Here is a 25,196-nt window from a genome sequence, read left to right as displayed (position 1 = left end):
TTGGATTGGGAGTTGGATTGTGTTGAGAACGAGGATTCGTCCTTGGCGATTCTGGATGCCTTTGAAGAGAACTTTCTACGGGAAGTTAAGGTTGCGTGGCCGAAGACCAAAGGTAGGTGGGAGATTTTGAATTTGGTAAGCTTCATTAATTACGGTGATGTAAGCGCGTCCTTTCGGCATAGGAAAGGCAAGGGTCACGTGCTATAGAAGGGAGTGCTTCTTGAGGGTTCGGGTTTGAGGGCTTTTGGTTATTGAGGGTTTGTTGGGTTTCTTTTTTTTTGTGGGCTGCTTTGGCTGCTCCTGTATATACTTCTTGTGTACTTAGAAGCGCCTTACGTTTTTTTATAAAATTATATATATATATATATATAAAATAAAAATAAAAATAAATAAAAAATAAAAAAATCCAATCTCATTAAAAAGGTGTAGGGTGCCCCTTAGAGTATACAAAGAAAACACCTAAGTAGTAAGAGAAACTCGAGCAAGAAAGTCATTAAAGCTAAGTGACAAAGGGTACACATAAGCTATAGTCCAAAGGTACAATGTATGGTAAAAAGAGGATGAAATCTCCTCCAAGGTCCTTTCCAAATCCTCAAAGCTCCTATTATTTCTTTCCCTTCATAAACACCAAAAGAGGCAAATAGGCGTCATTTTCCACACCGCAACGCTTGGCCTACCAGAATACCACCAACAAGAAAATAAGTCGACAACCTATCTGAGCATAACACAAGACATTCCGAAACAACTAAAGAGAGTACTTCACAAATCAGAAGCCACATTGCAGTGAAAAAGAAGGTGATCCACGGATTCCCCTGTCTTCTTACACGTCGCATCTGTCTATCACGATAACATGCCACTTCCTAAGATTGTCCAAGGTAAGAATCTTGCCAAGAGCGGCTGACCATGCAAAAACGGTCGCCCTTGAAGGAGCCTGGGTACGCCAAACACTTTTCTAGGGGAAGCAGCTGCCTCTAGAATAAGCCAAGGAGCAAAAAAATGACTTGACCTTGAACAAACATTTTTTAGAGGGGGCCCAACGCAACTTGTCTTCATTGCCTTTTCGCACTTTAACTGAATGCGACGCCTGGAGAAATGAAGCAAAGATATCCACCTCCCAATCGTGTGCCTCTCTAGTGAAGCTCACATTCCACTGATTGAAACCGCCCAAAAACTCCAGATTATTTGCAACAAAGGCTTCCCGCACTCAAGCAATATCAAATAAAGCTGGAAAAACTACCTTAAGGATTGTGTCCCCACACCACAAATCATGCCAAAAGCTAGTCCTAGTTCCATCCCCCACATCAACTCTAGTAAAGCATGAGAAAGAGTCCTAACCTTTTCTGATGTTCTTCCACACCCCCACCCCAAAGGCTCTTGCCAGCTCAAAAGAACATCACCTGCCCCATGAACTGCCATATTTGGAGTCCATCCCTAGTCTCCACCGCGTATCTCTAACAGCCCCAATATGCCACAACCATTTACCTAGCAAAGCATGATTGAACACCCTCAAATTTTTCGATCCCCAACCCTCCCTCAGAGATCGGAGAGCAAACCTTGGCCCAGCTAATCAAGTGATATTTAAATTCTTCACCTAACCCGAAGTACGTAGCTAAATTGGAAAGAGTGCTCTTAATAAGGGTGAGATAGCTACCTGTAGATAGATACATCATTTTCCAGCTGGCTAACCGGCGTTCCATCTTTTCCACGATGCCATCCCAAATAGACTTAGCCTTATAAGAAGCCCCTAGCGACATACCAAGATACTTTAGGGGCAGAGAGGAAGTCTCACAACCCAAGATGTCAGCCAACTCAACCACATTATCCATATTACCCACAGGAACCTAGACTGATTTGGCCAGTTGACCTTCAAACTAGAAACAGCTTTAAAGCAAACTAAGAGGACACACAAATAGCGAAGATGATCAAGGCTGGCCTCACAAAAGACCATAGTGTCATCTGCAAACAACAAGAGTGAGATATTAACCCCAGGGAGCCTAGAACCCACAAAGAAGCCTGAGAAAAGACCCCTAGAGACAGTAGCAAAAAACGTTTTGCTTAAAGGCTCCATGACCACTACAAACAGAAGGGGAGACAGAGGATCTCCCTGTCTTGGCCCACGAGAACTACTGAAGAAGCCAGACAGAGAACCATTAACCAAAACGGAGAATCACACCAAGGAAATGCAATGTGCAATCTATGAGACACATTTCTACCCAAAACCACACCTTCTCAACATGTACAATAAGAACTTCCAATTGATGTGGTCAAAAGCCTTCTGAATATCCAGCTTGCAAAGCACTGCAGGCACACCTAACTTGATACGGCTATGCAAGCATTCGTTGGCAATGAGGACGAGTCTAGAATTTGTCTACCTTTAACAAAAGCATCGTGAGGCTTTGAGATGATCCTCTCCAAAACACAACTCATTCTATTGCTAAAAAATTTAGCAATAATCTTGTAAACATCACTCACAAAGCTAATAGGCCGGAAGTCTGTGAGGTCGATCACCCCAGAAATCTTCGGGATTATGGCAATGAAGGAGGCATTGAGGCTTTTCTCAAATTTGCTAGGAGCGTGGAAATATGAGAAAACCCCCACAACATCAGTCTTGATCACATCCCTACAGTCTTGGAAGAAGGCCATGGAAAAGCCATCAGGACCTGGAGCCTCATCTCTATTCATACCTTTCACCACCTCAAAAATCTCCCTCTCCTTGAACGAAAGTTCTAACCGAGAGGCCTCCTTCGTATCTAAGGAGTTGAAAGGAAGGTTATCCAGTCTAGGCCGCCAATTGTATTGTTCTGAGAATAAGGACTAACAAACTATGTAGTTCTAAGAATATGAACTCTATAGTTATGATTTTCTTTTTCTTTTTTTTAGAGATGGAAAATCAAGGCTGGCACAAAAGAAGATTGTACACAAACTAAATTAATTATTTTAGTCCCTAGGAGAAGAATGCGTTTATCAACCACTAAAAGAATATTAGAATACAAATTAAATTATTAAATTCATCCGGTCCTATCAGCATAAGTCTTTGGGATAGAGGTGGTTTATCATGGTATCAGAGCTGAAGTACTGAGTTCGAGCCTTGTTTTCGTCATTCATCTCTCATTTCAATTAAATATTCTACGTGTTGAGTCACACCTATTAAATGGGAGTTTGAGCTTGTATGTGAGGGAGAGTGTTAGAATATAAATTAAATGATTAAATCCATCCCTTCCTATTAGTTTAAGCTTTTGGGATAAGTGATGTTTTAACAAAGAATGTAAGAGAGATACAATGGCTGTCAACGGTGATGATGTGACGGTAGAAAGGTGGTTTGATGGCGGCAGCAGAGGTGGTGACAGTCATAGTGGCTGTGATATTAGAATTGACACTTGACTAAGATATGATATTCTTAAAGAGTTTGCTTTAGTAGGGACAAATTAAGTCATTTTTTTTATTTCTATTAATAAGAAAAATCTTGTTATTATGGTTATTCATCATATATTCTATGTTGTATTCACCAAGAATGAAATTTTGCCTTGACTGACAAGATGCAGTTTCTTGTCATAAAACAGTGTTGGTCAGAATGCAAAACTAACATGGCTTTACTAATTATCTAGTGGGTTACAGCCCTAAAATGTAAAGAATGTGTATAATAGTGAGGAGAGTGAGTAACTTAATGTGGATTTGCTTGCCACCTATTAAAAGCTGAAATTGAAGCTTTGGAGACTATTAAGAATATTTATATTTATGAAAATTTGGTATAAAGGGAACGAAACACCTGAAAAATTTCTTCATCCTTATGGATGAAGCATCCTGGGATCAAGTATCATGAGGAGGCAACAAATCCACACATCCATGAAAGCAGAGCTAGAAATCACTTTTTTAAGTATAGTGTTTTCTTGACGTACCAATTATTCCTCTTCTGCTTGTCAAGTGAACAACTGCCAACTCCTAATGTTAAGCTGCGTTCTGCTTTGACAGACAATTGCTATGGCAAATTACATTTTACATTAGTGTCTGCTGAAAGTATGATATGCATGCATTTGGAACTTATTTAGTCTGACAAATATTTAAAACTATTCTTATAAGCATTTAAATTTCCTAAGATGCAGTATTTTGTTGGTCTCCAGGAAACTCATTAAACTGCAACCATCCCGTGGTCATGGAACTGATTCTTGACAGCTTAAGACACTGGTATGGGAGAATTTACAAAGAATTTCACTCGTAATACATTACTTATGGCATATATCATACTTTACCATAGGAAATTCAACACATATTTTGTTAAATGTCTTGAAGTTATCTTTTCACCAGCTATTTGACAGTAAATTTTATTCTCTGGGTGAATCACATCTTTTATTGTTTTGTACATTGAACGATTGAAGTGTATTATGTACTACTTTAGAGCCCCTATTAAGTGTAAAAGGGCACTGCTATGTGGACTTTGTTACTAGATTTTCTTGAAATTTGGCAAGTCTATACAGAATAACCACCAAATGCGTTGATTTAATTTGACCATGTTAGAGAGAAAGGGATAAGTGTCCCTATTCTAGAAGGTAGTGAGGTGTCCCTATTAGGTGCCCTAGTGTGAGATGTCCTAAATCTAGAACATTGTATTTACTCCTATAATTACTAGTATATGAATGAAATGTAATCAGGTGTGAATGTTTTTGGTGAAATACACAAATCTTAACTTAGTATCAGAGCCTAGAAATAAAAAAATAAAAAAATAAATAATAAATAATAAATAATAAAAAAGGAAGAAGAAGAAAAAGAAAAAGAGAGGTGTAGCCCCTCCCTTGTTTTGCCAATTTTTCTTTATTCATCTCTCTTCCTTGTCTGCGGAAGTGTAGGGGGGAGGTGATGGTGGCCTCACACTACCGCAATCAACCTCATTAGTATGGTGGTCGATGGCAATAAGTGATGGATGAAAGAAAAAGAAATCTATCTGGCGTTTATGGGTGTAGCTGGTGGTTAGTGGTTGAGTGGGTTACTGTTGATTGTGTTTTGATTGCAAGTGGTGTGTTGTGCTGTGTTGTTCGATCGTGGTTAACATTCGTGTGAAAGTGAGCCTATCTTTGGTGGTTGCGACGATGAGACGAATCTATGGTGGTTGTGGTGTTGGCTAGAGTTGGTTATGGTTGTCATCATTGTTGTGGTGGTCTGTTGACATCGTTGCAGTTGTTGGTGGTGTCTGTTCTTGTTCCTATGGTGGTTTTCAATGTCGTCTGGTTGTCGATTACAAATCTCTAACATGTTTCAAAGATGAAAAGGGGTGTTTATGAGGATAACTTCAGTTTGGGTTAATTCCGTATCTGGAATACCTTAACCTAGTTTCATCTTTAGGCCAGCCCATTCAAATCCAGCCCAAGTTCAAAGCCCAATCCATACCCCAATTTTCTTCACTTGGGTCAAGCAGAGGCCCAATAAAAAAAACCATACCGGATCGACCCAGTTGATATTGGCGCTTCCTGGTGGTGTGTCATCTGGCGTTGGTGTTTTCTGACGTATCTCACCGGCATTGGTGTTTCCCTGTGAGTTTTCAACCGGTGTTTGTGTTTTCTTGCGTGATTCAGTTGGATTTGTCGATTTCAATGAGATTTCGATGTTTCCAGAGACGTTTTGGCCAGTTCGGAGTTTTCCAGTGATGTTTTGACCGATGCCAACCAGTTTTGTTCCTTTTTAGCTGGTTTTAGTTGTGTTTCAGCCAATATAGGTATATTTTGGCCGGTTCAAACATTTGGCCAGTTTTGTTGTGTTTTTGGCTGGTTCAGACGTTTTTTAGGCTAAGTTTGTTGTGTTTTCAGCCGGTTCAGGTAGGTTTTTGGCCAGTTTGATGATATTTTGGCCGGTTTACAATGTTTTATTCCAGTTTTTGTGATATTTCGGCCAGTTCAATGTTATTGCAGCCAGCTCAGTTCGTTTTTGTCAGATTTGGTGGTTTTATGGCTGGTTTCGTGGTGTTTTCGACCGGTTCTTTATGTTTTTCAACCAGTAGAAAAGAAGAAGCTTTCTAAAGGTTTGGAGGCTCCTAGTCGGGTACCAGAGTCTGGTGTTGCCCCTCCGTTATCCGCTGGAACGACTGAATTGGGCGAGAAGATCTCTTCGGCTGAGAAGTTGACGCCGGAGAGGGAGCTCCCTTTAAAGAAGGTTACATAGCCTCCAGAGGAGAAGGATCCGCCTTTTGTTTGCGACCAGAATTGGGAGGAGGCAGAGCTTTGGGGGAGGATCTCTGAGATGTATCTGAGGGTGACTGAGGAACAGAGACAGAGGCTTATTGAAATCTGGGGCAAGATGATAGAGCGCAAGAAACACGAAAGTAAGAGGGAGCTTTGGAATCTACAAAGTTCCATCAATTACGAAGACATTAAAGCTTCTTTGAGGTGTAGGAAAGACAAGGCCATTAGGTCGTAGGGTTGTATGCCTTGGGAGTTCTTGTGGGTTGTTCTCTGGTGCTCTTTCGGTTTTTAGGTTTTTCTTGGTTTTTTTGGGTGCGTTACTTGGGTTCTCTTATGGGTTGTCTTTTGGGTGTTATTTCGGTTTCTAGGTTTTGTCTTTGGGGCTTTTTGTTGAGTTTTTGTTCGGGTTTTTTTCGGGTCAGCTTTGGCTCTCCTGTGTACGTAGGGGCGCCTTACGCTTTCATTTCTATAAAATTTTACTTACTTATCAAAAAATTTGATGGTATTTCAGCTTTCGAATGAGTATTTACAAAGCCTTTATGACAATAAGAGTTCATTTGTACAAGCTAAGCTTAGATGATATATATGCTCTAGCTCGAGGGGGAGTGTTAGAGAGAAAGGGTTAAGTGTCCAACACTTTTCTCAAGTTCCCTCCATATTTCTCTGCCTCTCTCTCTCTCTCTCTTCTGCTTAAACTGGTTTCTCTTTTCTCGATTTTGATTCAAGAATCATACTGTTTGGTTGTGGGAGATTTGATGTTGGGTGATGGCTGATAAGAACAAGGGTTTCAAAAGTTTAAGCTCTTCCTCCTCCAAATTGACGAAATCCTTGTTGATTTGGGTCAAATTTGTTTGGAGGTTTTCTTCTTTCCCACCAAAAGGTAATTTCTCACAGATTAGTTTTTCATTTTCGTGCATAATTTTTCTGGGCCCTTACATCCACAACATTTAGGGTTTGCATTCTTCTTTTTTTTTTTTTTTTTAATTTGATTCATGGCATCACGGGTTGTGAACCTTTCTTTTGGGTTCGTGTTTCATGGGGTTTCTTTTTGGGGTTCATCAGTCATATGATTTTCATTATCATAATGTGATAATCAAAAGAATAAAATGGTTAGTAAAAATTCATATGATTTGGGTTTGTCCGTTGCAGAGACAAAGGTGGCCCTTTCAGTCGTATGGGTGTTTTAGAAAAAAATAAAGAAAGAATAAAGAAAGATAAATAAAGCATATTTAAATGATATAGAAAAATAATAGATAATCGGATATATGGTGTCTTTTAAAACTCATTAGCTACGCTAGATAAAGTGGGTTTTAGCCATTTTGTATAGAAATATACATCAGCCATTAGGAGTGCTCTGAGTAAGTTATTGGATATGGAAAATAGTTAACATTGATGAAACTGACTCTATGGCTCTGTGCTTTTTTATGGAAATACTGTTTTCTGCTGTTGCATATGTTGTATTAGTTGTAGATTTATGTATCACTGAATTTCTACTTTAGGTCTCAAAAAATTCATCATTCTTTTCTTTCACCTATTTGCAGGGTTATTGAGTACCATGTGGATGGATTCCGCTTTGACCTTGCTAGTGCTCTTTGTCGAGGAACAGATGGTTCTCCACTTAATGCTCCCCCTCTTATTAGGGTAAGAATTCATATGCATCTGCATGTATATTGTTACTGAAGAAAGTGCAACATGGTTATTTTTTGAAAATTATGGAGATTCTAAGGGAAGATGTGGAGTGGTGGCAATTTTTCAGCAAAAGATAGCAAAAAAATCTCTGTGATATCTCAAATAGATTTTCCATACTATCACGAACATTATCTTGAAGTAACTTTTAGTCTCATTCTTTTAGATATTGTACCTAAAATATTTTATATCCTAAATGAATTCATATACACAGAATCCTTGACAATGACAATAGGATGCAGCTGTATATACCTCATCACTTGCATTTCAGAACTGTTCCTGTGGATATCGCATATCTAGATGTGTAATTTTTTATGAAAAAATCATTACAATACTTGAATTACTAATTCATTGTTATGCATTTAAGCAACTCTATTAGAACTAAAAAGAAAAACTAAAAGGGATAATTGCACCGTTGGTCTCTGTAGTATGCCATAATTATTTTTCACTCCCTATGGTTTAAAAAGTGCATGGAAGGTCCTTGTGGTATATAATAATTACAAATCGATCTCTGGCGTCAAATTCTGTTTAAATTTTTAACAGATTCCGTCAAATGCCACGTCAGCGCCACGTGTCGCCATCTTAATAAAATAATATAAATTTATTAAAAAATAAATAAAAATACTTATTTTTTTAAAAAAGAAAAAAGAAAAAATGGAGCAAGGGGGTGGCCGCGCGCCACCCCCAGAGGCCACCTGGGGTGGCGCGCGGCCACCCCCAGATCTACTAGGGCCACCCCCTTGCCCCATTTTTTCTTTTTTTTTCTTTTTTTTTTTTAAAAAAATAAGTTTATTTATTTATTTTTAATAAATTTATATTATTTTATTAAGATGTCTATGTCAGCGCCACGTGTCGCCAATAAGATGGCGACACGTGGCGCTGACGTGGCATTTGACTGAATCTATTAAATTTTTTAACAGAATTTGACACCAATGATCGATTTGTAATTATTGCATACCACAAGGACCTCCTATGCACTTTTTAAACCATAGGGAGTGAAAAATAATTATGGCATACCACAGGGACCAACGGTGCAATTATCCCAAACTAAAATACAGAGTTGCTATGAACTTTCTGGTACTTGATAATCACGCTTTGTATAGCATACAGAGTTCTGTTTATGTAAAAATTCTAAATGGATTCTTTACATCTCGGTGATTATGAATTCCCAAAATAAATGCACTGTTGTTGTACAGGTATAACTCTGTTGTGCAATTAAATAAATGCATTATATGCAGTGTTTATGCAGATTTTCCTTCTACTTACTCTAATAGCACTGCATAAGGAGACTTGGTATATTGGTTTAGCAACTGATCTTATCATGGTTTATTGGGCCAGGCAATTGCCAAAGATGCTGTGCTGTCAAGATGTAAGATTGTTTCAGAACCTTGGGATTGTGGAGGTCTCTATCTTGTTGGAAGATTTCCAAATTGGGATAGGTAACTTTAATTTTGCCTCGTTATTTCTTCTTCATTTCTTTTTTTTCGATTTCTTTTTCGATTTTTTATTTTTGAATTTGTATCAATTGAATAGGTACATGTAGCGTATAGTTTCAGTCTCTTCTGACTACTTTATTTGGAGCAGATGATGATCTATTACTTTGCTAAGAACTAATTATTACTTCATAGGAATTAAAGGAATATCCTTCCTTCTTGTTATCGGTAATGTTGCTGGTGCTACTCTTGTTATATCATGGGAACATAATGTGCTTACCTACACCTGAGGTATAATCAGTTATTTTAGGAACCATAATGGAGATCTTTGAAATTATTAGAACTTTAAGCGAGTTAAGTGAGGTTTGCTTTTTCAGGCACAAAAAACAAACTTTATTTTTCTTTTATTATTATTTTTGTTACATTCCACATTTTAATGTCATTTTCATCTGGATTCATTTGTTCTTAGTAAGTTTTGGTTTGTCATTTTGCTTTTCTTGGAGTTAGCCTGTCATATATCTAACTGAAGGAATCAGCTTTTGAATGTCGCCTAGTTCATATTTCGCCCATAAATACATGCTCTAGGTTAAGTTGTTTAAATTTGGAGTAACTGGAGGGTCATTTTTTTGTAACAGTATAAAATGGAATATTTTTAAGAGAGTACTATAACGATGTTGACTAGACATAACATCTACATGTATTAATGCAACTATAACACAAGACTCCAACTCCAAGTATGAGTCTTGTGCAGCACAATTCTATCCGAAGGTTATTGATAAGAAGTCTATCTCATCCGGTCTCATCCAGACTCCTAGTTCTAAGCTAGAGTCCTAAGTCTAATTGTATGCTAAATAGATGAGAGTTAAAGAGTCCTACTTTCAGTATGTATAGGAGTCTTAATCTATTATGATCAGTATGTATAGGAGTCTTAGTCTTTTATGAACTCTTGTAATTCTCCTATAAATATTCAATGAATGCTTAGCTATAGAGAAAGGTTTTACAGCCCAATATACTATTTCTTTCATGGTATCAGAGCCAAATCAATGACCAACGTCGTGATCCATGGCTTCTGACTCCGAATCCTCTGCCACATCGGCAGCTTCTCATGCTTCACAGCATTCCCCACCACCCGTCCAGCCCCCTGTTCTCTTTTCAGTCCCAAACATGAACCATAACCTCAGTATCAAACTTACCAAAGGTAACTTCATGGCCTGGCGAACTCAGATTCTTGCGTATATCAAAGGCCAAGACGCTTATGGCTTCCTCGATGGTTCTTCTCTACTGCCTGCCCAGATGATTCCAAATCCAAGCACTGTTGTCGAATCACCGACCACCGTCGTCAACCCAAATTTCCTCGCCTGGAATCAACGGGATCAGATGATCCTTAGTATTTTAATTTCTACATTGTCCGAGCCGTATGTCGTCCATGCAGTCGGCTCTCCTTCGGCTTCCTCTCTCTGGAACACGCTACCCACCATGTTCGCTTCTCAAGGCCGTGCTCGGGTCATGCAAATTTACTTCCAGCTAGCAACGGTCAAGAAGGGCAGCAGCTCGATCACCGAGTACTTTCAGACTATCAAGACACTCAATGACACGCTTGCAGCCACCGGACAGCCTCTCAATGATTTTGAGAGCGTATCTTTTCTCCTCAAAGAACTCGGCTCCGAATACGGTCCTTTTGTGACGTCGGTCACAACCTGAGTCGACCCACTATCCTTTGATGAACTTTATGGCCACCTACTTGCTCACTAGATGCGATTGGAACAACAAATCCCGATCATTGATGTTCCCCAACCTGCTGCACACATCACCACCCGCAACTCCAATTTTTGCGGGCGAGGCTTCCGTGGTCATGGCGGTCGTCCTAACAACCGAGGCCACGGGTCTTTCAACAGCAACAAAGGACGCAGTTCCTACTTCTCGCCGGATGCAACTTCTTCTCGGCCTTTCTGCCAAATTTGTGGCAAGCCCGGTCACACGGCAGTCTGTTGTTACTACCGTCAGGAACAACCCGAGGCATCCCAACAGCACGAGTCATACCAGCCGTCCATTCCACAGGGTTATTACTCATCACCTGTACTGCCAGTCGAGGACCTCTGGTATCCCGACACCAGTGCAACTCACCATCTCACTGGACAACTTCAAAATCTCAATTTGGCTCAAGAGGCGTACCACGGCCAGGACCAAATCCGCATAGGCGATGGAACAGGTTTGAATATTTCTCATACTGGTACTGCTCTCCTTCCTTTGTTTCGTCGTAAGTTCATCTTTAATCAACTTCTGCATGTCCCCTCTATTTGTAAAAATCTTTTGTCCGTTAGAAAATTTGCCCTTGACAATTCAGTTTTATTTAAATTTCACTCTTCTTATTTTTTGATCAAGGACAAACAAACCGGGCTTCTTCTTCATTACGGGCACCTTAAAGATGGCCTCTATCAATTTTTTCCTTCTCCCTCTAGTTCGTCGTCGTTGTCAATAAATCAAGCTCTTGTTGGTGAACGCACCACTCCTGCCTCCTGGCACAAGCGCTTAGGTCATCCAGCTTTTCACATCGTTCAGCGTGTCCTGTCTCAATTTAAACTTCTAGTTATTTCCAATAAGGCCCCACTTTTTTGCTCCGCATGTGTTCAAGCAAAGGGTCATCAATTGCTTTTTTATCCAACTATTTCTAAAGTTTGTAAACCTTTACAATTAATTCATTCTGATGTATGGGGACCATCTCCAACTATTTCAGTTAATGGAAATCGTTATTATGTTTCGTTCATTGATGTTTTCACTAGATATACATGGGTTTTCCCTATTCAAGCAAAATCTGATGTCATGCCCACCTTTCTTCAATTTCAAGTCATGGTTGAACGTTTACTTAATCATAAAATTATAAGTGTTCAATCTAACTAGGGTGGTGAGTATCGTAATCTTCATATATATTTGCAATCTGTTGGTATTACTCATCGTCTCTCTTGTCCCCATACACATCAACAACAAGGATGTGTTGAACGTAAACACAGACATCTTATCGACACCACTTTGGCATTGCTCACTGACAGTCATCTTCCCCAAAAATATTAGGATGAAGCTTGTCTTACATCATGCTACCTCATTAATCGCATGCCAACTCCCTTGTTACAAAATCAATCTCCCTTTAAAAAACTTTTCCATACAACACCCGACTACACTTTCCTAAAAATCTTCGGGTGTGCGTGCTATCCAAATCTTCGTCCCTATAACTCTCACAAATTTTCTCCTCGCTCAAAGGAATGTGTCTTTCTCGGGTATAGCCAAAAGCACAAGGGTTATAAATGTCTCCATCTAGAATCTGACCGGACGTACATCTCTAGAGATGTCATCTTTCATGAAGACCGGTTTCCCTTTTCCAAGGTCTCTTCTATTCCCAAGTCTCCAAGTGTTTTTCTTCCTATTGTGCTTCCTCCTTCATTGTTTCCTCCTCCTTCTACCACTATATATCCTCCGGCTTCTCCTCCAAGTTTCTCTTGTTCTCTTTCTCACTCTCAGTCCACCCTTGATTCTTCAAATAATTCTCCAGCAGTTTCCAGTTTGCCTTGTTCCACTTCCTATGTAGATCAGCCTCCTACTCGAGTACACTCTATGAGAACTCGGTCCATGAACAACATTGTGCAGCCACGGAAACTCACAGATGGTCGAGTTCGGTATCCAACTCCTCAAGCTTTAGTGACAACAACTTCTTCGGTCAGTTGTGAACCAACGTGCTACTCCAATGCTGCCCCTATTCTAGAATGGCGAAATGCTATGCAAACCGAGTTCAATGCACTTCTTCAAAATCAGACTTGGTCACTTGTTCCTCCTCATCCTTCTCAAAATATTGTGGGATGCAAGTGGGTGTTTAAACTTAAAAGAAAGGCTGGTGGTTCCATAGAAAGACACAAAGCTCGACTTGTAGCAAAAGGGTTTCATCAATAGGCCGGGGTGGATTATGGAGAGACTTACAGCCCAGTTGTGAAGCCTACAACAGTTCGGACAGTCCTATCTCTAGCCTACTCGGCTGGCTGGTCCATGAAGCAAATTGATATCCAAAACGCATTTCTACATGGGTTTCTTTCTGAAGATGTTTTTATGGTGCAACCACCAGGTTTTGTTCATCCTAGCTTTCCTAACCATGTGTGCAGACTCAAAAAGGCCATCTACGGCCTCAAACAGGCCCCACGAGCCTGGTTTTCAAGACTCAGTGACAAGCTATTTCAACTCGGCTTTGTGGGATCAAAAGCAGATACTTCTCTTTTTCTCTATCGCACCGAGACAATCACCATGTATCTTCTTATTTATGTTGATGATATCATCATCACAGCCTCAGATCCGGCTGCTATTACCGAACTTTTACGACTTCTAAGTGCAGATTTTGCTGTCAAAGACCTAGGTGATCTCCATTATTTTCTTGGTGTTGAAGTCCTGCAGCTAGATTCGGGTCTGCTGCTTTCTCAGAAACGTTATATCATGGACCTTTTGAAGAAAACTAATATGCATGAAGCAAAACCGATCACCTCTCCAATGGCTTCCTCCTCGGCTCTCTCGGCATTCACAAGTGATCCAATGGAAGATCCATCTCTTTATCGAAGTACAGTTGGCTCATTACAGTATCTCTCTCTTACTCGGCCCGACCTAAGCTATGCAGTCAATCGTGTGTGTCAATTCATGCATCGTCCGCTCAAGTCACATTGGCAAGCTGTCAAAAGAATACTTCGGTACTTGAAGCATACAATTTCTCATGGCCTTCTTCTTCATCGCAACTCTCACAATACCTTACAAGCATACTCCGATGCTGATTGGGCCGGATGTTCAGATGATCGCTGCTCTACGAGTGCCTATTGTGTCTACCTTGGGTTTAATTTAATCTCCTGGAGCTCACGTAAACAACCGACAGTTTCAAGATCATCCACTGAGGCCGAATATAAAGCAGTTGCAAATACCACAGCAGAACTTCTTTGGATACGTGCACTTCTTCAAGAACTTGGGATTGGACAGTCTACACCACCAATACTTTGGTGTGACAATATTGGCGCCACCTACATGTCGGTCAATCTAGTCTTTCATGCATGTACGAAACATGTGGAGATCGATTTTCACTTTGTTCGTGACCGAGTTGCTAATAAATCCTTAGTGGTTCGATTTGTTCCAAGTTCGGATCAGATTGTTGATGTTCTTACTAAGCCAGTTGTTTCTGCCAAGTTTCATAACTTTTGTTACAAGCTCAACGTACGATCTCCCCCGTTGATCTTGAGGGAGGATATTAATGCAACTATAACACAAGACTCCAACTCCAAGTATGAGTCTTGTGCAGCACAATTCTATCCGAAGGTTATTGATAAGAAGTCTATCTCATCCGGTCTCACCCAGACTCCTAGTTCTAAGCTAGAGTCCTAAGTCTAATTGTATGCTAAATAGATGAGAGTTAAAGAGTCCTACTTTCAGTATGTATAGGAGTCTTAATCTATTATGATCAGTATGTATAGGAGTCTTAGTCTATTATGAACTCTTGTAATTCTCCTATAAATATTCAATGAATGCTCAGCTATAGAGCAAGGTTTTACAGCCTAATATACTAGTTCTTTCAACATGTATGCAGATTTGTTGTTTTATATAGTTATCAGTCCCATCATTACATCTGTAATAAAGATAATGTAGTAAAATTAAGCAAAAGTTGAAATTTGTGAACTAGAGCCAATGTATCAGTATCTAAAACGTTTGAGATATGATACGTTTACAACTTCTGTACAACTCCAACTTTTTTTTAAAATCAATCATTGGATATGAAGGACCCGCATGTAAAAAATAGATCCAATGGTGAGTTTGAAAAAAAGTTATAGTTGTATAAGAGTTGTACAGAAGTTGTAAACATATCATTTTTAAAACGTTTACTCCTGGATTGTGTCTATGTTTTTAATGCTGTTTAATGGGGTTCTCGTGGTTCCTTGTAGTCTCTAGGTTCAGAAGGAGCTTGAGCACCCTTTTTTCTTTTTTCTTTTTGGGCTAAAATTAACCATAAACATTGGTGGTTGTTGTTTGTGTTGGGTGACACCTCCTTTAGTAGTAAATTCTCACTATCAACATTTGGCTTGGACCTTTTAAGTACAGAGTTTCTGCCCTATATGGAAGTGATGTGTGTTCATGTGCCTTATTTGTTAGCGATTTCTTTTGCTTGTATGGGCACCTTACCTCCATTTCTTATGCAGGTGGGCTGAGTGGAATGGTAAGTACCGTGATGACATAAGAAGATTTATCAAGGTAATGCTAAGAAGGAGCAATTATCCTATGTGTCTATAGCTTGTTATCTTTGTTTTGAGAACAGTTTAAAAACAATAATGAAATATAAACAGCCTATCACAGAGAATTAAAATTCTGAAAAATGAATAAAAACGATTATGATTGAAAGGGATCTCCTAGTTTCTCTTGTAAATTCAGTAATTGGGTTGAGTTTCTTAAAATATTTTCGATTTAAACTGATTTATTAGATGTTGTTTGAAGCTACAGCATTAACTAGTCCAGAAATGGGTTAACTTTGTATCTTCTAGTAGGATTATATGTTTAATGTGAGACTTTGACATTCATTTTCTCTTAGCAGGATTAGTCATTTTTTTGTACCTTCTTAGCCTAAGTCACATATGATAGTGTTCAATGGAGAGAAAGAATAGTTATATCATTAATCACATGTCATTATTCCTGCTTTCTAATTTTTGTCTCACTTGGACATAACATAGGGTGACTCTGGTATGAAGGGAAGTTTTGCAACTCGGGTTGCTGGGTCTGCTGACCTTTACAAAGTAAGCATAATTTTTTATGCAGTAACATTATGGTTCTTTTGCTATTTATATGTTCTGTACCATTTTTTTTTTATTTGATTATAAATTTAAATTTTTTATCTTTATTGCAAAGTACAAAACTATTGATTGGTACTCACAAGTCAGTGGTTTGGCCTAAATTTCTAACACCAAAGTGTCTCTACCTGCTCAACAACAGATGGCCAATAAAATTGGACATAGGGATTATCGGCTCATTACTGATATTGAAAGCTTTACCTTCAGTTTTGGTGTTCTGAGGCAAATTGGATTTCAATACTATCCGTATTACCCTCAAACTCAAGAAAACCCAGCTTACCCTTATTTTCCCCAATGGTATAATTTTTTTCACCAAACTATCTTGATCAACACTGTGGAGGGAATACATCCTTATTGTGATGTGGCACCTTTTATTTTGGTCTTGGCCATAGATGTAGCTTGTGTTGACTGTTGAGTATGGATGTCCTCCTTAACGCTTTGTGCTAGCTGTAAATATTATTTGGAAAAATGCTATCTTAGTAGCACATAATTAGCTTTCATCCCCAACTACTGGAAAACAGCAAGTTTGCTGAAATATATGTCAGTTTATTGTCCATGTTGGTGTTAGTGTGTTTGTGAGCTTGATATACATTGTTGGCCCACTTTTGAGTGGCTCAAGTTTTTGGGATAAATGGATTCTAGCAGTTTTTTTAAGAAAAATATGTTACTAACTGCACTTAAATCAAGATGTGACTATTGTTCTCATATTTTTTACTCGATTCTACAGAAGAATAAACGCAAGCCTTATCATAGTGTAAATTTTGTTATTGCACATGACGGCTTCACACTTTATGATCTTGTTTCATACAACTTCAAGGTATGTTCAAATTTTAAATCCATCAGTTTATTTTCTACTGAATCTTATAGCATGGGGTATTTCTCTTAAAAGTTTTGGTTTTGTAGCACAATGATGCTAATGGAGAAGGTGGAAATGACGGATGCAACGATAATTTTAGCTGGAATTGTGGTTTTGAAGGTGATGCTTACTTGATTTTTCTAGTTGGTTGTAGTTTTGAATATAATAGTTGTGATATGATGAAAGGTCCGTGTATTTTCCATTTTGTGTATCACAACACTACACAAGTATGTATAAGCTTTCAATGTCAGTATTCAATAAAATCTCTAAAAACTGTTCAACTCTACTGAAAGTCATTACTCTTTTTCATTTGTGCCTTGAATCGTTTTGTACCGACATCATGTTACATTTATCACTTACTGGAGATGCATTGTTGTTTTCTTGACCTGTTCATATTGCTACGGTTTTGTTTAGTGTGTTTTTATTTATTTTTTTATTTTTTTTGTGATGATAGTGCAACCATTTGATATCATTGGATAGCATCCTAAATTGTTTACAGTTTCATACTTTCTTCAAAAACTTATTAGATGATTTAATTAGAGTAACAGTTGCTACTGATAGCATCCTGAAATCTGATGCATTGTTGTTTTCTTGACCTGTTCATATTGCTACGGTTTTGTGTTTTTTTTTTTTTTTGTGTTTTTTTTTTTTTGTGATGATAGTGCAACCATTTGATATCATTGGATAGCATCCTAAATTGTTTACAGTTTCGTACTTTCTTCACAAACTTATTAGATGATTTAATTAGAGTAAGAGTTGCTACTGATAGCATCCTGAAATCTGATTTTCTTATGGGATTTTTTTTTTGGGGGGGGGGGGGGGGAGAATAAGAGGGAGAGAGAGTAATGAGCTGGTAGGTAGGGACAGTTCTGGGCCCTAATTCTGGGGGAGGGAGAGAGAGAGAGAGACTGGCAGGGACAATTTAGACCCTGAATTTTGCATCTAAATTATGCAGTCCGTAACAAGAAGAAATAAAGTCTCTTCAACTAGGGTTACTCAATTGTCTGGCTGAGAACTTGTCTGATGATGTAATGTTAACTTTTAGATTTTTCTTTTCTTTTTCTCATTTCTAGATATCTTGTTTTAATTGACCTTTTATTAATTTGCTAGGTGAAAGTGGTGATACTAGTGTCAAATCTTTACGCTCTCGTCAAATGAAAAACTTCCATTTGGCATTAATGATATCTCAGGTAAACGCACTTGAGCAATGTCATGTATCATCTACTTGTACTATCTATTTCTTTATTTAACTTGTTAAAAATAAGTCTCAAAACTTGTTGACCCTGGATAAATGGTTTTCCCAATTCAGATTTTGACTAAATTATTTCCCACATTCGGGCTATTTATCTGATAATTCTTTCTTATGACGACTGTTAGGTAGTGTATAGGTTATCAAAACCTCCTCAAAACAGTTTTTCTCACTCAATTATCATTTTTTGGAATTTAGCCCTGTCAACTGTCAGTTGCAACTGGCAAGATTTCAATTGTTTGTTTCATGCTACTAGTAAACTTGCAGCAACAATGTAATTTTATTAGTGCATATAAACAGGGAACTCCAATGATGCTAATGGGGGATGAATATGGGCATACTCGCTATGGAAATAACAACAGTTATGGACATGATACTATTATTAACCATTTCCGGTGGGAACAGGTGATTCTCTATTTTACATTATTTCTTTCTGATAGCTTCAATTCAAATAATGATTAATTATTTCAACTATTTTGGGAAGACAGTTGGATGCACGGAGGAGAAATCATTTCAGATTCTTCTCAGAGATCATCAAATTTCGGCGAACACATCACCTATTTCGTCAGGAAAATTTTCTCAACAAAGTAATCTCTTTGTCGGTTCTTACTTAAATGAATCAGGATAATATTTTACATGTATCTCTAAGTACTCACTTCTTATGGGGCTTATGAAGCGCTTCTTTTATGCAGGATAATGTGACATGGCATGAAGACAACTGGGACAGTTACGACAGCAAATTTCTTGCATTTACGTAAGTAATAATACGTTTATCTTCCGAGTAGAATATGGATATTTGACACAGTTTGATTGATTGTTTGGACTCCTTTTGATGCCAGTCAGAGGCTCATGGCATTTACAATCTCTTAGTTTCTTTTTGTTCATGTGACACTATATCTTGATTGCGTAAACGTACGGCTTTTGTTTTCATAGGATCCTTGTGACAGTTTGCAAGAATCCTACTTTACATATGTACTAAAGGATGCTTGAACCCTCTAACTAACATTTGACAGCCTCTACAATACTTAAGCGAATGCTGGTATTACAATAAATTAAATATCATATTAGATGCATTTCAATTAGAACCTAGAGGATACCTTGAGGCTAAATATGGTTTATTTAGAGGTGCTAAGAGTCGTATTTTCCCTTCTGCCTGACAATCTTGTCCATTTAACTCCTATTAAATATGTAGCAAGTGACAATATACTGGGATCCATATTTGTGAAAGTGGTGCATGATTGGGAAGTAGAATCTGTGGTTCTCTTTCATATAAACTTTATTTATTACGGGTTCAGAGAAAGAAGGAAAGAATGTTTTGGAGCGTAAAGAATATGGCATGTTTGATTTTAATTCTTATTATGAGTCCTTAATAGGTTCTGTTTCCATGGAGGGCATTTGACACATGAAGACACTTCCAAAGTTGCTTTTTATCTTCCTTTTTTTCATTTTTTTGAAGGGGAAGACTGTTAGGAAAGATCTTGACATTGGAGAAACTGGTTTGGAGAAAGAAGATTAATCGTGGATAGGTGTTGTGCGTGAGAAAGTGGAAACAACTTTTCAGTTTGGTTTCACTTTCAGTTGTGATAGATTTGTGGTTGCTAGTATTATTGCTCATTGGGGTTAAAAGAGGGCTTGAGTTGCTCTACGGTTTTGGAAAGGGAGGTTTAGAAGGCATAGCAGTTTTATGGGTATCAAATGCAAGAAAGAAATAGTAGAACTTTCGATGGTGTTGAGATGCGCCGGAATAAGCTTACGCATGCGTTCCCACAATCACTATTTGACAGGATGTCTGCTTCGGGCAGTATTTAACTTTTCTTTTCCTCTTTATAAGATTTCTTGGGTTCTTTGAATTTTAGATTGTAGTTTTCTACCTTTTTTATTCCTTGGGAGACCTATGGTATACTCCCCTGTGCTCTAATTACAACCTTCTGTTTTCTTTTTCTTTTTTCCTTTTTTCTTCTTCAACAAAACTATTACTTTTTAGTATATTACCTCTAGATTGGGCACTATTCATGATTCCAAGATAGTTGAGTTGAAAACATGCATATTATGTTGCATCATCAAGAAAAAATAACATGTTAGGGTTTGGACGTAAAATGGGAGAGATGAATACAAGATCATAATACAAAACAAAATGTAGTTGAGTTTAGAAGCATAGACCTGAGATTCCATAATTTACTAGGTATGGAACTCTTATTTAATACATTAATGTTGCAGGCTTCATGACCATAATGGAGGAGACATCTATTTGGCATTCAATGCTCATGACTTCTTTGTCAGAGTTTCAATAGTCCGACCACCAGGCAAGAGGAGTTGGTTTCGTGTGGTTAGTTTTCTCCCCTTTTTGGTACATATACCAAAGTGTTTACTGCTTCCATGGATTGTTAACTGCATAATTTGGAATTAATTTTGCCCTCAAATCACCAAATTTTCCTTTTTCTAATTATTGTGCGTGTCATATCCACTTGCTAGATTCACCTGTTTGTTCTTTAAATTCAGCACACTGGTGGTAATGTTATTGCTAAAACAATGTTGCTTGATGGCACAGTGATTGCTCAATAGCTTAGATCTGCACATTGTTCCATCCATTTCTTTGACTCCATCTGTGGACCAACTGATCTTCAGCACATCTAAACAATAATGCTACTCGAGTGCACAGTAATACTACTTCTTGAATATTGTTCACTGACATAATCCCTAATCCTCATTCCTCTATCCACTTTTAACATTTTCTTTTCGTTTTACATGTGAAGTGTGGGATCATGAAACACGTTGGATTAGGTTTATCTGCTTTATAGAATCGTCGTCCTTGAATTGCAGGTGGACACTAGTCTTGAGTCTCCGGACGACTTTGTCCGTGATGGTGTCCCAGGCATTGGAAGCACCTATAATGTTGCACCCTACTCCTCAATTCTTCTTGAGGCAAAGTAATGAGATGATTTGCAGGAGCTACTTGCTGATGAAATCCGCAGACAGTTTGTTCTGATCTGGATTACAATGTACGCCGGTCGACCGTTCCAATTCCATGCATTCACGACATGGTTAGAACCAAAGATGTGGAGAAAAACAGTGCCAAACATGGAATGCAGGTATACAACAATCCCAAACTCAAACTTTCAGCGGTTAAGAGAGCATAAAGTTTCTTCATGATAATGCATTATACTTTTGGATGAGAGAAAGTATACTCTGGTACCAAAATAAAGAAACACTTTGGAACTTCGCAATCATATTTAGAGTGTGCTTTTGAATTTAGTTTTGGCTACTAAGGTGGTTGGAATTTGTGAACAGCCTGAGTGCCAATTGGTAATGGCTGGCTAGTAGGGCTGTATTCGAACTCAGCTTAAACTCGAGGTGAGTTTTAAACACCTATTCAAACTTGGCTCAGGAGGACCCTTGACGAGGCCAAACCCTGGATGAGGTCGAACGGCCGTTAGCTATGAAAACATGTTCCACATCTAAATGTTGGATCAAAGTGGTCAATCAGCCCTACCGCATGGCTGTCAAGTGTTGCCTCCAATCTTTCATTTATTTCCAAATGTCGATCATCCTTTCGAATCCCAACATGATGCTGCAGCCGTTAGATCAAACACATGTTGACAAATATCTTAAATCGGTTTTAATGAGATGAAATTGTAACCAATTTAATGTGATGAAAATTATGGCCGTTCGCTATGCAAATGTGTCCCACATATGGTCGTTGGGTCAAAGTGGTCGATTAGCCCCCCCCCCCCCCTCTCTCAACTCTTGAGAAAAAAAAAAATTAAGGTAAAATAAAAAAATAAAAAAATAAAAAATTTATGGCCCATAGTAAGAAATTTTTGTTGCTCGATCCTTGGTCCATTCTCTTTTATCATCTCTTTAACTAGTTTCATCTCATTTGGAACGATAGCTTTATTGTCAAAAAAAAATTTTTAAAGTTTCACAGGTAGCAACGGACATGCATATTTGAAATTACTAACAATGGAAGGAGTTTTACAAAGTTATAGAGATTTTGTTCAAAGTAAATGAAAATGGTTTAGTAAATCAGTGTATTGGAATAAGACAGATGTGGATTTGAGGAGTCGCACGCCTGACAAAGTTCAATTTCGTAAGGATGTGTGGCCAAAGATAACATGAAATGGAGATTCATTTCAATATAGCTAGATGGCATTAGAAAAGTCTAAAAGATATGTATTTCATTTGTTGTGTTGCGTTTAGCATAATTTGTTTTGTGTAGAATATAGTGTGTTTTGTATAACAGTTAGTGGGCTATTGTGTTAGTTAGAGTGGGTTGTTCTAACAAAAGGAGTAAGAAAATGTTAGTTTTAAGAGCCAGGTCATTCAAGTAAAGTCTTGCGAGAACGTCGAGAAACACACAATTCATCTAACTCAAATTTCTAAATTTTAATACAGACACTAAGATTTTTTTTTTTTTTTTTTTCAAAAAACTCTTTTCAATTTTGCTTATTAATTTTTAATTTGAAGGGAATAATAAAAATATTAAAACTGAGTTATGTTTAATTTACTTAAAATTTGTCTTAATATATATTCATACTTTAACCTCTACTTAAGAAAAAAAATTATTTGGCCCCCTCCCATTAAAATGTCTAGCTCCGTCCCTGCGATTAGCCCCACTGTATGGTTGCCACGTGTTACCTTCTCCAATCTTTCATTTTTATTCCCTCCCAATCGTCGATCATCCTTTCAAATTCCAACATGATGCTGCAGTAGTTGGAGCAAAACACCTAATTGACCAAAAAAAAATAAAATAAGTATGAAAATTAGATTGTTTGATTGAGACAAATGTCTCACATATATGGTATATGTATATAACATATGATATAATTATATATTATATCATATACTTTACATTTATATTTATATTGAATTATAAACTTATAACTATAACATATAATTCCTATATAATTATTATTATTTTTGTTTTTTTGACCGTTGGCTTATATGAGGCGGCTATACAACCAAACCTTAGGCTATGTATGAGTGGGGAGTTGGGACAGATTAAAAAACTTGGATTAATGTGAATCATGATTTCCTATTGTTGTATGGTTTCTTGGGCATTGTGACCTCTTGACTTTTGGGAAATGCTAAAGTGATTCTGATTCCTATTTCCTACCCACTACTATGTACTATCCCATCCCCCATGGACCACAACCAAAGCATTCACTATGTTCTGCGAATGTGTGTTGACTGTTGCGTGTGTGGAAGGTTCGGTGCAGGAAGATGAGTCTTTCTCTAATAAAGTATCTACCCAATTATTTGATCAAATTATTGCTATCAATTTAGACAGATATTCTATATGAAACTCTCCTGTCTTAATAAGTGGTCGAGTTTCTTAAATCTATTTGGACGGAAAAGTTTTATAAGATTTCTCACGTTATCATTTGTCCGTCCGTCCGGATAAACGATCGAGCAACTCAAATTTATTTAGAGAGATAAATTTCATAGCATCTCTCACAAAATTACTATTAAACAAATAATTTCCTTCTATGGTGATTTTTGTAGATAGTTGGAGATCGATGACAGGTGTATGGCCAATCAAATGGATCCCAACATCGTGATAGCCAATCACTGCTAACAAAGATGCACGTCCCACGCTTCTCCCACAAACCAAAAACACACACTTTTTTGGGTGACTGGGTGTCCTTTTAACACGTGTTGTTGACCATGTGTTCACAGGCTCTCGCTCAGTCTCTGACGCAATCAATACTTTCTTTGATTACGCCCAATTCAATTTTAACTTCAATTTTCTTATCATCGCCTGCACACACCTATACTATATACAAATTATGTCATTATAAATTTTTATTTTATCGATTTTGTAATCATTTTTCTAAATTTTTTCTATTAAATTTTAACGGACACCTTAAAAATTTTCAAAATACCAATTTTTTTTAAAAAAAAAAAAAAAAAAATCAAATTGTTTAATTAAGGTAATTTTAAAATTTTATAAATTTTACAAAAATATAAAAGTCATTTCATCCATTTTCCGTCTGACTTGACATCAAGGCTCAAACTCTAAGATGATGGGTAATACTGCGAATTTTTTAAAGTTTACATATTAAATGAGAGCTTTTCAATTTTAGGAGGGTGATTATAAAATCAATGAAAATTTAGAAAGATTAAGTGAAGTTTTTTCCTAATTATTTTCTCATGATATAAATACAAAATCAGATTCTAAACCGAAGGTTAAAGAGAAAAGGATTAACTCGTTAGTTTCCAGTTAAAAAATAATAATAATAATAATAATAATAAAAGAATTAGTGTCAAGCACAAAATTGAATCCCACAAGTAGAATTGTACATACATTGTTTGGAAATATCAGTCTCCTTGATCTACTAGGCCCATCGAAATTATTTGGGCCCAATCTGCCCACCCGACCGAGCTGACCGGCCCAAATACATTGCAACATCTAAGATTGCAAATATCTCAGAACCACCCGAGAGTCGAGGGATACGAATCACGAGTATCTTGCTCCGATGTACAACAAAAGTCGCTTCAAAGAGGTTACGACTCTCGAAGATTCGTACGCACGAGTCATGCAGCTACGGATCCCGGAAGATCTGTATGCTCGAGATCATATCACCAACAATTGCAAATCCTTAGAAATCACTCAAATCATAGATCCTCAGAGCAGTCTAACCATATCCAGAACCTCTATAAATACAAAAGGATATCAAGTATCACTAAACCCTTTGTCTCTCAAAATTTACTCTAAATACTCTCTCAAATCGCCTATTAACTTAGGCATCAGAGCGAGATTATAGACACCCCCGACACAACTATTAATTATTTTTTGGATCTCAAAAATGAAATGTCACCTACCAAAAAAACTGCATCATCATACGTGGTTATGATGCTATGTATAATCTTCTTATATGTTCATGGAAAAGCATGTAGGGACAGAGTAGTCAATTTACGAGATAGATGATTCCAGTGGCGATTTATTTATTCAAAAAG

At 37.6% G+C, this 25,196-nt stretch overlaps 1 protein-coding gene across 1 annotated transcript in view; it reads left to right on the top strand.

Moving 5' to 3' along the window:
- The window catches only part of LOC133865768 (isoamylase 3, chloroplastic), a 50,532-nt gene extending 28,918 nt beyond the window's left edge, over window positions 1–21,614 (top strand). The window contains exons 12-24 of the mRNA XM_062302236.1: window positions 4,119–4,182; window positions 7,709–7,808; window positions 9,192–9,292; window positions 15,493–15,544; window positions 16,018–16,080; window positions 16,862–16,951; window positions 17,038–17,110; window positions 18,101–18,180; window positions 18,540–18,644; window positions 18,728–18,826; window positions 18,932–18,993; window positions 20,457–20,565; window positions 21,060–21,614. Coding sequence (XP_062158220.1) covers window positions 4,119–4,182; window positions 7,709–7,808; window positions 9,192–9,292; window positions 15,493–15,544; window positions 16,018–16,080; window positions 16,862–16,951; window positions 17,038–17,110; window positions 18,101–18,180; window positions 18,540–18,644; window positions 18,728–18,826; window positions 18,932–18,993; window positions 20,457–20,565; window positions 21,060–21,170 — 1,109 coding nt within the window. The 3' untranslated portion in view covers window positions 21,171–21,614. The remainder of the gene's footprint in view (window positions 1–4,118; window positions 4,183–7,708; window positions 7,809–9,191; window positions 9,293–15,492; window positions 15,545–16,017; window positions 16,081–16,861; window positions 16,952–17,037; window positions 17,111–18,100; window positions 18,181–18,539; window positions 18,645–18,727; window positions 18,827–18,931; window positions 18,994–20,456; window positions 20,566–21,059) is intronic.
- The last annotated feature ends 3,582 nt before the right edge of the window (window positions 21,615–25,196 follow it).

This window comes from Alnus glutinosa, chromosome 4 (assembly GCF_958979055.1).
Source record: "Alnus glutinosa chromosome 4, dhAlnGlut1.1, whole genome shotgun sequence".
Taxonomy (NCBI): domain Eukaryota; kingdom Viridiplantae; phylum Streptophyta; class Magnoliopsida; order Fagales; family Betulaceae; genus Alnus; species Alnus glutinosa.
The sequence above is the reverse complement of the archived record's forward strand: the minus strand, read 5'-3'. Positions and strand labels throughout refer to the sequence as shown.